The sequence below is a fragment of the Plutella xylostella genome, chromosome 31, assembly GCF_932276165.1.
Source record: "Plutella xylostella chromosome 31, ilPluXylo3.1, whole genome shotgun sequence".
In the NCBI taxonomy this organism is placed as follows: domain Eukaryota; kingdom Metazoa; phylum Arthropoda; class Insecta; order Lepidoptera; family Plutellidae; genus Plutella; species Plutella xylostella.
Genome location: NC_064011.1, coordinates 4,097,754 through 4,115,423, shown reverse-complemented (window position 1 = coordinate 4,115,423; position 17,670 = coordinate 4,097,754). Strand labels below are relative to the sequence as shown.

General features: G+C 36.6%; 1 protein-coding gene across 7 annotated transcripts in view; it reads right to left on the bottom strand.

The window, feature by feature from the left end:
* The window catches only part of LOC105397116 (pleckstrin homology-like domain family B member 2), a 77,679-nt gene that overhangs the window by 20,879 nt on the left and 39,130 nt on the right, over positions 1–17,670 (bottom strand). Inside the window, exons 3-12 of one of the 7 annotated variants that reach the window (XM_048632210.1) lie at positions 12,365–12,447; positions 11,685–11,858; positions 9,458–9,550; positions 8,311–9,068; positions 5,211–5,249; positions 4,427–4,493; positions 3,798–3,918; positions 2,350–3,451; positions 1,417–1,616; positions 490–618 (exon numbers count right to left, since the gene is read on the bottom strand). In XM_048632210.1, coding sequence (XP_048488167.1) covers positions 490–618; positions 1,417–1,616; positions 2,350–3,451; positions 3,798–3,918; positions 4,427–4,493; positions 5,211–5,249; positions 8,311–9,068; positions 9,458–9,550; positions 11,685–11,858; positions 12,365–12,447 — 2,766 coding nt within the window. Of the gene's footprint in view, positions 1–489; positions 619–1,416; positions 1,617–2,349; positions 3,452–3,797; positions 3,919–4,426; positions 4,521–5,143; positions 5,250–5,538; positions 6,359–8,310; positions 9,069–9,457; positions 9,551–11,684; positions 11,859–12,364; positions 12,448–17,670 lie in introns of those variants that run through there. The other 6 variants (XM_048632207.1, XM_048632209.1, XM_048632208.1 and 3 more) reach the window with 6 other exon arrangements.

Here is a 17,670-nt window from a genome sequence, read left to right as displayed (position 1 = left end):
CTCGTTGTCGAGGATGTCCTGCGCGCTCTGCAGCTCTTCCACTGTCGCCGCGCGGCGCTGCCACACGCTGTCACACGCCGCGTGAGTGTGTCAACATGCGTTTTGAACTGACAAACATATGCTAAACGCTGTCACACGCCATGTGAATGTGCCAAAATTTGTTTTAAACTGACACATGCTAAACGCCTTACGAATGTATCAAATTCCGTTGTAATGTATTTGACAGCGCTAACCATCTGAGTGCGACAGGAGCACAACACGCGTAAAAAATATGTGTCGCGCTCATTCATATCGCTCGGCATCGAGTGTCTTGTACCCCGTGCGAGGCCTTCAGATGGCTAGTCCTGTTAAATACATTAAAACGGAATTTGACATAATTGTACGGTATTTGACAGCGCTATGTGCTTATTGACGTAAGCGGTATTTGACGTAAGCGTCTTGCGTGCTAGGCTTTCTGTATAACCTATGACATCATCTAGGTACACTCACAGCTCGGACTCCTGCTCGAGGTGCTGGAACTCCAGGTCCTCGCAGATCTTGGCCTCGTTGTCGAGGATGTCCTGCGCGCTCTGCAGCTCCTCCACTGTCGCCGCGTCGGTGCGGACGTCTTGTTCTAGCCTGGGGAGACATAATCAATTTGTTTATTTTAAACACATTGTATGTAAAGTGGCGGCGCACACCTCTGGACGGAGGCCAGAGTAGTTGCTGAGGACAGGACGACGTGGCGCATGTAAAGGCCCTCGGTACCACTGGGGTACCTTAGGACAGCAACAGCATACAAATACAAATCATTTATTCAAAACACAAGTTATTTGTTACAAGTATGTAAGGCCACATCCTTTTAAGTTTTGAAAACCTGTATTAGGATATGACCGCTCTTCCAAAAGTAAGTATATAAAAATAACTTGCAAATAATTATAATTATATTAAGTATATACAGCATGCAGTGAAAATTTAAATTAACATTAAATTTGACTACGTGAAAATATTTATAAGTACTACCTAATTTTAAGCTATAGAAACTCATTTAGGATCACCTATATAAAATTACAATTAATAAATAAGTAAGTACATTTGAATTCATTAAAATAAAAGATAAAAGTAAAATACATTGCTATAAAAATATAGAACATTTTTTTTATCAAGTTGCTTTTGAAGTATCCTATATAAATGCTCACAAGGGATTTTCGTCTTTCTTAGCTGGTTTATTACAACCAACACAGTACACACTACATAGTTGCATACCTATATTTAACATGAAGTGAAAATTCTGTTGACTGAGCAACAGAATTTGCACGAATATTTGCACGAGACAAATAAAAGATAGTAATTTGTGATGATGATGAACTATCACCCGAGAAATTTTGAAACATTTATCAATACAACATAAATAAAGTTAACATAAGAAAGTCTTACCTTTCAACTTTCATAGTAGCGATCTCGACTCGATCTCTCATCTCGTTCTGTCTCGCCTCTTGCTTCTCCTTCAAGTTCTTTATATCTTCTTCTATCTTCTTGTATTTGTCTAGAAGGTCGTTCTTCTTCTTCTGCTCTATGTTGAGGATGGCTATTTCTGAGTCGTATTCGCCTTTTATTAGCGCTTTCTCCATTTCTAGCTGTGGATGGTGAAAAATTACCAATTAGAACACAAAAAAGAGATAATAATAATAATATAATCTTTATTTGCACACCATGAAACATAACTTAAATTTAACTTAATTAACATACATGCACAAATGGCGGTCTTATCGCTAAAAGCGATCTCTTCCAGACAACCGTTATAGGTAAAAAGTTAAACATTGGAAAAGGGCACTTAGGTGTGCTTAATTACGAAATTAACAACTAAAAACAAACAAAATTATTGAACACATAAAATACATATATAATTATAAATACATACATAAATAAATATATAACAATAATAAAATAAAATAATATATATTATAAATATATATTAGCTCTGACAATTTAAATAACTAAAATAAAAATAATTTAACTAAGACTCAACTTGTTCTTCAAGATAATGACTAGATATGAAGAGATTAAAGTTGTTTAATTACGAAATCACTTGTGATTAACTTTACTACATTATCAGTTCGTTACTGGACAAAATAAATTGGTAAAAAGGCGAACTTAATGCTAGTAGTATTCTGTACCACTTAACCTTTGGTGATGTTGAAAAATTGATTGATAGTGTGATAGGCTTAGAGGATACAAGATTGTCAATATCGAGAAACTGAAATACTTACTTATACCTGCATAATACAAATATATATTATACGATATACCTATCTACACAAATACATTACAATATCATTATTATTATTGGTTAAGTTATTATAAACTTACCTCTCTTAAAATATCATCCTCTTGCGATCTGATTTCAGACATTTTGCACTTGATTTCATGAATTTCAGCGACGAACTTCCTTCTTTCTTCTTTTAAACTTTCATATTTTTCCCTCAACTCTTTCAGATTATCATTCAAAGATACACTGCTTTCTGTTGAAACAGCTTCTATGTTTGTTGTATCTTTTGCAATATTTCTTATAACTTTTCCTCTATTTTGTTGCAAATCTTTCTCAAATTCATCTAACTCCGGTATATCTGCCATAAGTTCCTTTTTAACGTCGTCGAAACTTTGGTTTTTAGATATTGTAATTTCTTCATCATCTAAAAGGTTAGATTCTTCGTTTGGATCAATGATTTTCGAATACCTGAATTCTATGTCGTCTGTTAAATTGGAATCGTCGATCATTGGTATATCTTCTTCTAAACTCAATTGTTTTTCGATTCCTTCGAATTTCTGCTTATCATTTGTAACATTTTCGTCATTTTGTTTTGCAATTTCATTTACATTTTTATCACCTTTGTTATTTGTAACATCTTTGTATATTTGACTATTAGCGACATTGTTTTGTCTTTCATTATTTTTATTTGTAACACTTTCAGCACCATGTTTATTCATTTCATTTTCGTTACTACTTTGTGACACAATATTGAAATTTGGTTTAGTATCTTTAGGGGGTGGCGTGGGAAAGACAAAGTATTGGGGCGAAGGCAGGTTTTTGTGTGCAAACGTGGTTTTTATTCTAGTTCTAGGACTGTGCGTATTTGGTGATTTCGGCTTTAAATTGCCTTTTAAATACACATTTTCATACGGACTTCCAATTGGAGAACTAGTTTGCAATTCCCCATTAAGTTTTCTTATCATAACCGGGCTTGATAAATCATGTCTATAATTTTCATAGACCGGAATGCCGATTTCGTCCATTCTGCCGACATTTTCTGTATAGCTTTGGTCTTTGATGGTCACTTCGGGTGTGTTTTGTTCGGTTATAGAGTGTGGGGACATTTGGGAGACATCGAAGTTTTCGTAGCTGGACAAATTGCGTTGGATGGGAAGAGACCTGCTCATGGGACTGCTACCGTGGTTTTGACTAGTATCAAACCTGTAATAGAAAGAACATATTTGTAAAACAGTGTTTTCAACGTATCGTATACGTTTGGACTTTGGATATGAGCTCCTAGAAAAGGTTGTTATTAATAAAGCGAAGCTGATTTAATATTTTCCTATTATACTACACATTATGTAAATGTTTTTGTGTGAAATAAAGAGTACTTATCTTATCTAGTATTTTTTTAGGGCGAAAGGCCATCGAATACAAGAACAAGGCCATCATATTTATTCTAATTTAGCCGTTAATCTAATTAAATCTTCAAAAATTTGTACTACCTAGGTAAGTATAGCTAATGGTTAAGGCGAGGCTAAAAATTAATTTTTAAATTTAGTCTTACTTGTAATATCCATCGCTAGTTTGCACAAAGTTGGGGTTGTTGAGAGCGACGCTCCGTGGCAGAGATCCGTTCGTTATTATCTTGTTCTGTGAACGCTTCTCTGTAGGGGTTATTGGTGTTCCTTTAAAAAATATCGAAAAAATTAAGTAAATTGAATGAGGACGGCCGAGGATAGAGTTTTGTGGCTCCTAAGATGATACCGATGTAGGTGATTTGTGATTGTGATGATTGGTTTGATTGCCAACTTTGTTCCTACATTAAGTTAATTCATCATTCAATTACATCATACCTCCACACTAAATTATTTTATTCGTTCATTCATTTATTTTTATGCAGCGCTAATGTTCAGTATCTTTCTGCTCTATTTTATTCATTCAGTCAATATATTCATTCTTTCATAACTGTCTGTCATCAAAATAAATATGCCCATCGTTTTCGCTCTACTTAACTACTGCATCTCCATCCCTTTCATTCATTTATTCACTCACCTGAAGAGATCAGGCTCTCTCTATTCTCCTACTATCTATCCTGTTCATTAATTCTATTCATTGACTCACCTGATCGATCGTTAGGAGAGGCCTATGTCCAACAGTGGACTACAGAAGGCTGAGAGAGAGAGAGAGACTTACCTGAAGAGATCTGCCTCTCGTATTCAGCACACATGTTGAGTATCTCCTCTAGTCGCGCGTTCTCTGCATCTTTCTGCTCCTCTTCCTTGATCCTTCATTTTATTCATTCAGTCAATGTATTCATTGAAATACTTATACCTCAACTATCTAAATAATCCTCTTTTATTTAGCTTCCTCTCTGCACTTTAATACATTTACTTATTCCTATATCTACCTCAATTTGATTTCCCTATCGTTCTTACTCTATCCTTCTTATCTGTCTTTATCCTGTTCATTCATTCACTCATATGACTCACCTAAATCTACATCTATATCTTTTTCATTCTATTCATTGACTCACCTGAAGAGATCTGCCTCTCGTACTCAGCACACATGTTCAATATCTCCTCTAGTCGCGCGTTCTCTGCATCTTTCTGCTCCTCTTCCTTGATCCTTCATTTTATTCATTCATTCAATGCATTCATTCACACACCTCACTGAGTAAATTTTCCTCTTTTAGCTCTCCGTTCTATAGCTTCTTCTCTGTCCTTCATTGGATGCATTCACTCATTCATATTCATTTGACTCAGCAGATAAGAATCCCTCTCGTTCTTGCTCTATTCTTCTATCAATTTACTCACCTGAACAGATTTGCCTCTCTCTCTTACTATTATTCTCTTACTATCTAGAATTTTCATTCATTCATTCACTCATTCAATAATTATTTCATTGTCTCACCTGAAGAGATCTGCCTCTCATATTCAGCACACATGTTGAGAATCTCCTCTAGACGAGCATTCTCTGCGTCTTTCTGCTCCTCTTCCTTGATTCTGTCTTGATACGCCTGAAAGGTTAATTTTTATTGTATTAATTATCAATTGTTATTAATATGAACTATGAACAGTCTCTGGGCACATTAGTCATTAGTTGATTCGGAATGATTCTTTAGGCACAGACAGCATTTAATTTCAGCACTGTTTTGCTAACCAATCATAGTCAACCATATCACCTTAAATTATTTGTTATAAATGCATTGAAGTTCATTTTATATTTTGTGCCTTTCGGACATTAATTGAATTGAAAAATATACATACATCTCAAATACTTAATAAAAAAACAATTACAAAACTAACCAATCCACCGAACATTTTATCAATCCTACTTATAATCTGATTGTAAATCTGATTCTTTATATGCAACTCTTTCACGTTACAATTAACATTATTCCCCAGCATGACAAAATTGTTGTTTTGTACCGACAGGTTCTTCAATAAACCATTATTCTCTTTCAAAATGTCTCCATAACCGCTAATATTTACAAGATCATCTTTTAAATTGTTGTATGAAGATCTGATTTCTTCTTCTAGATTCAGAATTTTTGCTCGAATGTCAGTTTCTTGGTTTTTTGTAGCGGTAATATAATGGTTGGTTAGTATTGTGTTAATAGTTTTGTATATTTTGATGTCATTGCGCAGTTTGTGCACTACTTCTAGTTTTTCGTTGACAGAATTCGTGACTTCAAGGACTTTGTCAAAGTTTTTAGTGTCATTCTTTTTGTCGATTGTTCTTTTTAAATCAACAATGGCAGCTGTGTTCTTTTTGAGATTTTTTACGAATGATTTTATAAGGAAGTTGTTGTTGCATTTCTTTTTCTCTGCTGAAATTGATTTTGGAATCATTTTAATTTGAATTAAGTGCGTTTTTTATGAAAGACTTCAATTAAAGTTTTAGTTGTGTTATTTCAGTGTTAATCACAAATTTATAGGATCCAGCAACGTCCGAAATATTTAGTTCAAGTACACATTTTCACAGCACCATTTTTTGCGAATTCAAATATATATTTTGCACAGAATTCTATACCATTTTTAAACAAAACAACAGAACTATTATAACGCAATTATAAAATACCTGCATCGACTTACTTTATCAGTGACACGACGAGGTTTTATCTCGAGATAACGAATTGTATTGTTTTAATTTATGCAGATGTGATGGTAATGTTACAAGAAACCATTTTAGTTAACATCCATATTAGGTATTCAGGGTTTTGTAAAACTCCTTTAGTAAGCTAAAATGGGTCGACTCAGGCGGTCATTCCGAAATTGATTTGCTAAGTTAACGACGAAAATTTGTTTGTAGCGTGACTATTTTACTATGAGATTTTATTTCGTTAATTTCCAAAAGTCGTAAAACGAAAGTTGTTCAGAATCGACTACTGCAACAAATAATTATTAATGGCATCCTAGGGAACCCAATAGATATATTTATACTCCTACCATTTCAATATTCAAACAAGGCTATGTAGATAGTGAGAAAAGGTACTGGTGTATGCTAATGATAAAATATAACATATTTATTCTTGTAATATTTAATATTTACTCTCGACATTCTTAGGTTGATTTACAATAAAATATGGCGCTTTATGCAATATCTACTTCAGGATATATTTGCATAAATGCATGTTTATTTCAAATAATTAACTTTCATTATCATGTTTGTTACTAGATCAAAATATAACAGGTTACGTTTGTGTTTTCATATGAATAAATATGGTGTGAATTTTATTAGTGACCAACTATCGTAGAATGATGAAAACATTGAACTGTCTTGACCTCGACCACAAATAAAATTTTACTATATTTTTTTGTAAGCACGTCTAATTATTGTACTTAATTGAAATGTCAAGGTATATCGATTGAAGATTATAACGTGGAAGTTACCCATATAATGTTATCTAATCTGAATGTATTTTTAACGATAAGGGGAGATTATGCTAATATTTATAGCATATATTTTTAATACATTCAAGGAGAAAATACATAGATTTAAGGCTGGTGCTGATGATGATGAAATCCTGTTATCCCTCATCAGGGACATAGGGACATAAGCTGATGGTAGATCAATAAAAAGGGTTAGCTTCCCACAAAAATGGCTTGGTCGTTATAGTAACACCAGAAGGGCTAGCACGGGACGCAATTAAGACGGGACAAGAGTTTTGCATCGCGCTCACTCACATCGCACAATCTCAAGAGCGAGTACGACGGAGAACTTTTGTCACGTTTTAAATGTGCCCCGTGCTAGCCCTTCAGTTAATAATAATTTTATTTAAATACTCCTAAAGGGATCTAAATAGTTAGAAGAGTAAAAGACTATAACATACTTACCTGATCACTTTAGCACGGAAATGACTAAATCAATATTTAAAGTATCGACTATTTGTTATCGTATTCATAACATAACCTATTTTATCTTTATGAACTATTTTATGAGTTTTACGATGTAATGACTAATACTTGATACATAGAGGATAATCATTAAAATATTTAGTGCTAATTTCTCCATACTCGATTATCTATTATACGTCATCTCCATATAAAATTCTTGACAGATGTGTCAAAAGTTAACCACTAATACCTGGTTATGCTCTAACCGACTATGGAGAAATTGGCACTTAGTGTTATATTCGAATACGCTAAAACATTAACAAGTCTTTGTTTCTTTGTTTGTCACCAAGGTATGTATAACATACAGTTTATACATAACCCAGGGGCTTCTTTCGTGCTATTAACTTATCGTTTACAACTTACCTACCTTGGCAGAATTCCCAAGACAAAATTAAATACCTTTTTCCGGTATTATTTATTTATAAAACGAAGACTAATAAAGATGGCTCGGGTTTTGTGGTCTGATATATATAAAATCTAAAACATTTTGTTAACCTAGTAAGTACTTATATTTCGTCTACGTTATAGAATAAGGGTGTTCAAACCAAAGCCAATGTGAGTAAAAGTTAGTTAAAAATTGCTTTTTGGCAATAAGCCCGCCATTGTATGCTTTTACTGTGTTTTTCAATAATTATGTATAATAAAGTGTTAAAATAAATAAATAAAAACAATACCACATACCTGCATCCGTTTATTCTCAGCTTCCCCGCTCCTATCCATATGACTAGAATTACTATAGACCGGAGAATAATTCTGACTATACTGTGGTAAGGTCGGACTCCTCACATTCCCCATATCAAACTGAGTCCTATCACTATGGCCTTTGAGCTCATTTTGCCTTATATCATTATTAATCTTCCCATAGACATCTTTTTGCTGGTCATTGTTGATTTTCTTGGGTAGTTTGTAAGAGTCATCGAAATTTCTAACTATTTCCTCGATTTTATTCCTATTTCTTATGGTAACGTTTGTGTAGCCTTTAGGTTCGACTGTATTGTTTTCGTTCAAATGTATAACCCTTTGGTTTTCTTGCTTCTTGAAGTTGCTTGGAGCATTTTTACCACCCAACACGTCTTTCGCTGGAGTGTTAACTGTCAACGAATTTGAGCTAAACACTTTAGGAGAAATCTCATTTTCGTGCGTGTAAAACTGACTTTTACTGACTGGTTTCTGTTGGGCTTTCGCGTAGTACTCAAACTTGGATACTTTGGCCATAATACTGGATACTTTAGGTCTAGATTCGTGGTCTGAATTCGAGTCTGAAAGGTCTAGATCTCTGTAAGGCTTCTTAGGGACGGCTGGCGGTTTTCTCTTGCTCAGTTCTTTGATGGTCATGTCTAATTCTTCGTCTAAATGTGATAGAGGGTTGTCTTTGTATATTTTTTGTGGTAAACTCTGCGTTTGATAGCACTGTACCGGGTCTTGATGCTTCTGGTAATCTGTGAACAACAAATATAAATAAGTAAAAGAGTATTTTTTTATGATAGTGAGAATATGGTAAAATATGTAAAATATAAATATGTTTGTATGTTGTAACAAACGTATTAATTACTCATTAATTAGGTATCTTTAGTGCCAATTTCTCCAGTGTCGGTTATCCAACCGACAGAGATTGATTTATAAATTAAACGTCATCTCCATATAAAATTAATGACAGATGTGTGATAAGTTAACCACTACTCCCTGGTTATGCTCTAACCGAGAATGGAGAAATTGGCACTTAAAGTATAAGAATTTCATCTGTGGCAAAAAAACACTTTTTTCTTTCTTTAACATTCGTGGTGGTGATAACCCCACTATAGCGGACCTGAATGAGGCCAGCACTTACCCTGGTGCGGTGGTAGTACGGCCTTCATGAGCTGCGCCTCGGCGGGGTTGTTGAACCGCAGGCACGCCGAGCGGCCTATCGTCAGCATCATTCCTGAAAAAGGAAATAATATTAGGTTAATATAAATTTCGCTCCTATAGAAAGTTTTTGTTGGCTATGATGTGATTTTTCACTATGAGAATACATTTAGGTAAGTCTTAGAACAAAACTTGATCAACTCAATCTTTTGTTTGCACAGATATTCAGAATGATCGTCTAAGACACCCCCTTCGGCTTACTATACTATTTTGCCAATACTCTGTATATGTATTTTGTACAACCACTAATTAAACTGAAGCATGCTGAGTTGACAGAGAAGACATTGAGGAATTTTTATTATTCTATTCTATTCTTAGTCGAGGCCTATGTCCAGCAGAGGACGACTACAGGATGACGATGATGTCTTTGTCTGTCAGCCGAGGAGTTCTCTATACGACGCTAGTTGCCAATGTGTCGGCGGTGATAGCGGCACAGTACGGGCGATTGGTGTAGTGGTTAGTGACCCTGACTGCTATGCCGAAGGTCCCGGGTTCGATTCCCGGCTGGGGCAGATATTTTTTTAAAGACAGATATTTGTACTCGGGTCTTGTGTGTTGATATTTATATTTAATATGTATCTATTTTATCTATATATGTATTTGTGTAGATATATCACCTGTCCGATACACATATTACAGGCTCTGTCTAGTTTGGGGTCGGGTGGCCTTGTGTGAGATGTCCCAATATATTTATATTTATTTATTTATTATTAATATAAAACGCTACATAGGTTCCCTTTAAGAACTTGTTCTGGAAGAAATATCAGCGCTATATATATACACACTTATATATGTAGTACATGTTGAGTCTGAACCATTTCGCTATGACTGTGCACGACATGGAGATTGGCAATTAATTTGTACCTTGGTGTTGTTATGTGTTTTTCCATGTTGTGTATTCTTAAAGACGAATAAACTATTTCTTTCTTTCTTTCTATTTATTTACAGTACCTTGCGACAGTCTTGCGAGTCGAGAAGCGTGCGCCCCGCCAGCGGGTATAGCGTGAGCGTGCGAGTTCTCTATACGACGCTAGTTGCTATGTCGGCGGTGGTAGCGGCACATACCTTGCGACAGTCTGACCGGCTCCACGGCGCAGCGGGTATAGCGTGAGCGTGCGAGTTCTCTATACGACGCTAGTTGCTGTGTGTCGGCGGTGGTAGCGGTACAGTACGGCCGATTGATGTAGTGGTTAGTGACCCTGACTGCTATGCCGAAGGACCCGGGTTCGATTACCGGCTGGGGCAAATATTTGTTAGAAGACAGATATTTGTACTCGGGTCGTGGGTGTTGATATTATTTACATATCATATACGTGGGTGGTCTGAAAAGTTTCCGACCTAACATAGATACAAGATTTTTTTTCTTAAAATTTATTTTTATTCTTCTACATAGCCAATAAAACGGTAATTGGGCGGCGCCAAAACACGGATTTAGTGCGCCTAAACTGCGCCAACAGAGCATTGGAAATGTTCATTCGAACACGTCGTTGGTCTGACGTTAGCAAACGCGGCAGCCAACGCGCGGACAGCCTTCTCATGTCTAAATCTTGATTTAATATTTGATAAACACGTTTTATGGACATTTTCATTGCCTCTGCTATCTCTCTCACTTTAATTCGGCGGTCGTCTAACACCATTTGGAGAACTTTAGCGATGTTTTCGCCAGTAGTTACAGTTTTTGGACGTCCCGAACGTTCATCATCTCCGAAGCTCTTACGGCCACGTTTAAATTCGGCTGCCCAAAATTTTACAGTGGTAAATGACGGTGAAGAGTCCCCGTACACAGAATCAAACTCATCTTTGATTTGCGTAGGGGTATTCCCTTTCAAAAACCAATATTTTAAGACAGCGCGATACCCGATTTTTTCAAATTTCACAGAAATGCTCACATCGACTCACTCAAACGACTGTAAAATAAAAACCACGCGTCAAAAATGGCTGAAACTTTGAAGTGTTGCTGTCAAAAGATGCACAGTTACATTCCCTGACTACTTTAATTGATGTGTGCTGCCATCTTCACGTTGAGGTCGGAAACTTTTCAGACCACCTACGTACATCATAGGCATAGACATAGACATAGGTCTCTCCCTAGGAGCGTCACAACACTCGGTCTTCGGCTATATTTAGTTATATTTATGTATTTACAGTACCTTGCGACAGTCTGACCGGGCGCTCCACAATAGACCCATCGAGCAGCGTCCGCCCAGCCAGGGGGTATAGCGTGAGCGCGCCGTGAGAGTTCTCTATGCGGCAGTGCAGGTGGGACACCCCCGGCCCGACGATGTAGATGTCGCATGTGGGGTCCGAGCCGATTGTTACGCGACCTGGAATGGGGGAAAGAAAGGGGTTTTGATAAGAATATCTAGGAGAAGAGTGTTAGAAGTATGGCAGAAAGGGGGGGTTAGATAAGTCATAAATATACAATACAATATAACTTTATTGATAAAACACACAACACACATTACAGTTTTAAAGTTGAATAAGTGCAATAGGCGGCGTTATCGCTAAGAGCGATGTCTCCAAGAATCTCTACAAGAGCGATCTCTGTTCGCTAAGGGAAATAATATGAATAGCGCGATTTAAAAATCGACTCAAAAAAAAGTCGCAGTGACCTTATGGACTGAGCTGATGCCGTGAAGAATGATCGTGTAAACTTTGTTAGTGTAAATTAATCAATGCAAATAGGATTTGTGGCCGCTACACGGGTTCTCGTTTAATGCGCGTTCCACCAATTGCAGCTCCGATTCACATTATGGCGAATCGCGACAGTGACGTTTATCTACGTCTATAACGAACCTGTGTAGCGGCAGCAGGATTAATGAAACCTTACCTTGTTTAAGTGGATGCAGAGTGACGGCGGTGCTGAGGCGGCCGGTGCCCAGGCTCACCAGGTGGGGGCTGGTGGTCGCCACCCTGGAACGAAAGGAGACGGAGACTGTTAGTTGGTAGTTCTAGAGGTTTCCGATAGATGGCAGTGGCTACATAGTTTACGTACAGGGTGTAATTTTATGAGGGAATTTCCTGAAGGTTAAATAATGTAAGTACACTTACGTACTTACACACTTATAGAGGATGTTGCAAGAAGGGTATACTTATAATAATCCGAAATGGTTGGGGTCATTCTAAACAACTTACAATTTACAGATATTAAGAATTTTGAGACAAAAAAATGTTTTTTTTGCTATGAGGAAGCAAACGTTTTTTTTTCGCAAATTCAAAATTGACTCCTAAATTTATATTCTTCCTCTAAAATTATATCCTAAACAGACTCCTACTAAACGTTACTTAGTACTTTATGCTACTAACACTCCGTAGTTAAAAAGTAAAGGTAAGCAATCGCTAGACAGCCAGACAGGAATAACTCAACATGTGGCCCCAGCTATCTGTGGCAGTGACAGCTGACGGATAGCAACACGGCTGGTAATCTGTGAATGAGAGGTGGGGTCTGGTTGCCGTAAAAAAAATATGTCTATGGTCTTCGCTTTTTAAGTGATGCTGATTTTTTTCTTTCGAAGCCGCCTATAAAATACGAACTTTCGTTTTTTCACAAAACTGCGACTTTATACGCCCTCTTCATGCTAATTCAAATTTTTAGAACCTGCCACCAAACACCCATAGTCAGTACCTAATTTAGAAGTTTATGTAACAAACGCAAAAAAATGCTGTTTCTGGCGGAAACAACTTCTATAAGAAACAGCGGATATATCTAGCCTAAAAACAATATTTTATTTACGTTGCTTACGTCATTTTAATAGTGCGGTTAACCTTAGATTAGTGTGTGGTTAAGCCACTAAACCGCATTACATTATGGTACATTTATTGCATGTATTTGAAAACCGAGTAGGTAAAATAAAATTTGTTTAGAATAACGAACGAGTATAGCAACCTCCTATATCCTAATCCTAACTAATATTATAAATGCGAAAGTAACTGTGTCGGTCTGTCTGTCTGTCTGTTACTATTTCACGCCAAAACTACTAAATGGATATGAATGAAATTTGGTATACGGATGGTCTAGAGACCCTAGTGAAGAACATAGGCTACTTTTTATCGAGGAATTACCACGAGAAAACTTTTTTAGGCGAAGCGAAGCTCGCGGGAACAGTTAGTACTTAATATAGCCATATACGTGAGAGAATGAGAAGCCTATAGGGACTTAGGGAGACACAAAGTATTTTTTTCAAATAACGTATTATGGCTTTATTAAGTTTCATTACTTATTGTCATTGTTCAACCTGCTGTTTTGTTAACACACCTCAAAAAATGACGTATCAAATTAAAATCTACAATACCGATACGAAACAAAAAACTAGTAAGTATTCTTCAAAAAACTCATACACCTTACTACGTACAGCGTAACTTAACCACCAGGTTTTTACCAACATAACTATAGTTATCATTGTAGCATCCGTAATAATTAATGATTTAATTATACATTCAGTGAAAGTAAGTGTACGTTGTGTGCAATTAATGTACTGTAATTGTAGTGGAGATCCTTCATTATCGATTATCTCCGCAATTAGTAGGTAGTGTGCTGATGACATTGTACCAGAGGCGCGAGCATAGGATTCGATACTATTTTCGAATCTACACGAAGGGTCGCTTTTACCAAACGCTAAACGTATTTAAATCAAATTTTAAATACATTTTGTACTAACTGACAGACGTATGACAGGCTACTAAATACGTTTAGCGTTTGGTGAAATTCCACCTAACATGGAAAAAACAAATGCCACTTTTGGAACTAACAAATTTGCCTTACATTTTGACAGTGACATTTGACGATACGCAACGCAAACGGAGGTTTCGAATCCTGTGCTCGGGCAACAGATAAGTTACTAAATTGGAGGTACTTGAGGTCGATGTATGATCATTTTTAATCCTACTACTAATACAGTCGCGAGCAATAGAAGTTCCAATCACTTTGCGAAACCAAATGTCCCTTTTGAAAATGTTTTGTTAAACATATACTTACATAACTTATTAATAATTTGAACACAATATTTACGTTTTAGTTGGTCAGTTCATATTCTGATGAGCAGTTAAATTTACATCAATATTGCAGTCAGCGTCTATTATGGCTAACCTTTTCAGGAGTAATTTGGTGCTCTATGGTCACTTAAACTTTTTCATTGCTCGTGAGTGTATTATCATTGTAAACTAGTAACACCGAATAAAGCGGCATCAGCAAATAAAACCAATTCCAATCGAAATCGCGAAACGGCATTCGTAACGAGCTTCCGTAGAAATGTATCGAAAAACCGGCCAAGTGCGATGTAATTTTCATCAAATTTATTGTTTTTGTGCCGCGCCGACTGTAATTCTCTTAGACCAGTTGTCTAGGGTAAGCTATAGCTAGTCAGTCAGTCCCGATATAAGTGTGCGTAAAAATAAATGAATGTAAAATGGCACGCCTTAACTCATCATCACAAGTCATAACCCATCACGTTTTTACTGCTCGGGTACGGGTCTCCTTCCAACGAAGGAAGGGTTTTAGGCCTAGACCACCACTCTGGCCTAGTGCGAGTTGGTGGACCCCAACACAAGCAAGCTTGTGCTAAGAGAGTTGTCGGGTAAGTGGCCGACTGTCAGATGTTTTCAAGCTGCCCGAAAGCCTCTGACTAGGCTTGAAGACTGCTCCCGAAGCAGCCACCGGGGCCCACGGCTTAACGTGCCGAAGCACGGAATTGCACAGAAAATAACATACACTTAGTATATATAATACTAAGTCAAAAAAATCGTGGAAAATAATTAGCTCCAGTTGCGATCACTGAAGCTAGCTCAACTACGGACGCTTCAATTTACAACTCGTAAAAGATGGTAGTTTTTTTTCATTAACTGTTAACTATATTGATGTAACTCTAGCTATGTAACAATATAGCTACAGCTACCAGCTATCGCTACAGCACAAGCTCAACAAATTGATCGCACAATCGATTAAGACAATCGGCCGAAGCGTGACGGATGAATTCAATACCATCGCATTGTACATAATCGATTACAACCAACACCAGAGATACGATTTCATATCCTTATTTGATTTTATATACTTACACTCACGAGCAATGAAAAGGTTCCAGTGAGAAAAGTTTAAAATTATTCCTAAACGGAAAAGGCGTCTGCAATGTTCATATGTTCAAGTACTTACATTTAACAGCGCATCAGAATATTACCAGCCAAAAACCTGAGGACCTTACAACAAAAACTTAGACAGTGTTTAACAGGTATTTAGAGCTGTCATACGCCTACAAAATCTGTCGAATTTCGTTTTAAACACTCGTTAAACAGTGTTTAAAGTTTTTTTGTGGTAGCACAGTAAATATTTTGATCAAATTCTCATTTTGTGTCGGCATTTCGTAAGTTAATGAACTTTATCATTGCTCGCGAGTGTTTTATTTGGTGTAGAGCCAGCCATAGGTACACCAAAAGTGGTAAAGTAAGTCGAAAGAGAGTACTCAGGGCCTCTAGTACGAGTTTTGCAATTTATGTATACGAAAAAAGTTTTGTTTTTCTTCGGTCATACAAAAGTTTCATGATAGTTTCCGCTACAAGCGCCACTTTGTATGTGGGAAAACTGAAACTTTTATAGTTTTCGATGAACTATCAAACTAGTATACCTGTATTGTATACTAGACGTATATACAGAGTTAATTCTAAGCAACTTTTGTCAACGACTTTTGAAAATTCGTGAAGTATTGATCTTCCTATAGTAAAAATGTCACGTTACCGACAAAGTTTCTCTGGATAAACAAATTCAGAATGACACCCTTTCGGCTTACTAAGTATAAAAAAGAACTTATATGTAGTTACGTATTTTATATTAGGTATATTTGGTAATTATTATTAAGTGACTTGTTTTATTTTTGTAGTAATAGTGTTGTTTTCTTTTTGCACACCTTATAATAAAATTTTCTTGCACCTCCTGTGGGTTGACTGGTAGAAAATGCTTGTAGCATTAAGTCCACCCTTTGTACACTTATTTTTATATTTGTGGAATAAAGGATTAAATAAATAAATAAATAAATTAAAAAAAATTGCAACACTCTATAGGTATAAACATTCATAAAACACCGTGTCAGTAACACTCCAAGTGAGGTATTGAGCTATTTGATCTGCGAACCGCATCCATTAGAGTCTAGCATTGCATCGGTAATCTAGACTTCAGATCGGATTGCAGTTAGCTTAGGAAACCTAGGTGTAGCGCGGGTATAGTTACTGGTGAAGAAATTTTGTTGGGTAAATATATTTTATTTTAGAATATTTGGAGAACTTACAGCTATAACACAATATTAAAATCATAGGTAAATTGGTACAAGCCAGTTACCAGTTCCCACATGCGGTTGTAAGTTTAAGGCCCGCATTCTAGAACCCATCTCAAGAGTGTGTAGACTTTCAGCAGTAAATATAGCATATGAAATTTGCTACAGAGATATTTGTCATCATCATCAGCCTATAGCAGTCCACTGCTGGACGTAGGCCTCTCCCAAAGCACGCCACTGGATGCGATCTTTAGCTTTCCGCGAGATATTTGTCACTTGCTTTTAATATTCTAATACGGACTAGATGGAGAGTCAGTGCAAAGAAACGTTTCGACAAGTAACACTTAGCTTCTACCACTGAGCTCTTATTTTGAACAAGCTGTTCCCGCGCGCTTCGCTTCGCCTTAAAAAGTTTTCCCGTGGGAATTCCGGGATAAAAAGTAGCCTATGTTCTTTCCCAGGGTCTAAACTATATGTATACCAAATTTCATTCAAATCCGTTCAGTAGTTTTGCCGTGAAAGAGTAACAGACAGACAGACAGACAGACAGACACAGTTACTTTCGCATTTATAATATTAGTTAGGATTAGCTCGGTTAGAAGATTTGTGGCTTTATTCATTAGTACACCTACAATGGTTGTCATTAGGTTGAACTTAATACGGTTTGACAGTAAACAAAATTCTGACAGTTTTTTGCTTTGTTTTTGTATGTAACATACAATCTTCTTCGTATATCGTTAATCTAAACACAAAAAAAAAAACACGCACTCACGCCTTGTACTAATGTACTCCCTTGCGGGGTAGGCAGAGGTGCATTGCTGCACCCACTTTTCGCCAGAGTGTTATGTTAGTCCCAATGTAATAGGGGGCGACCCTA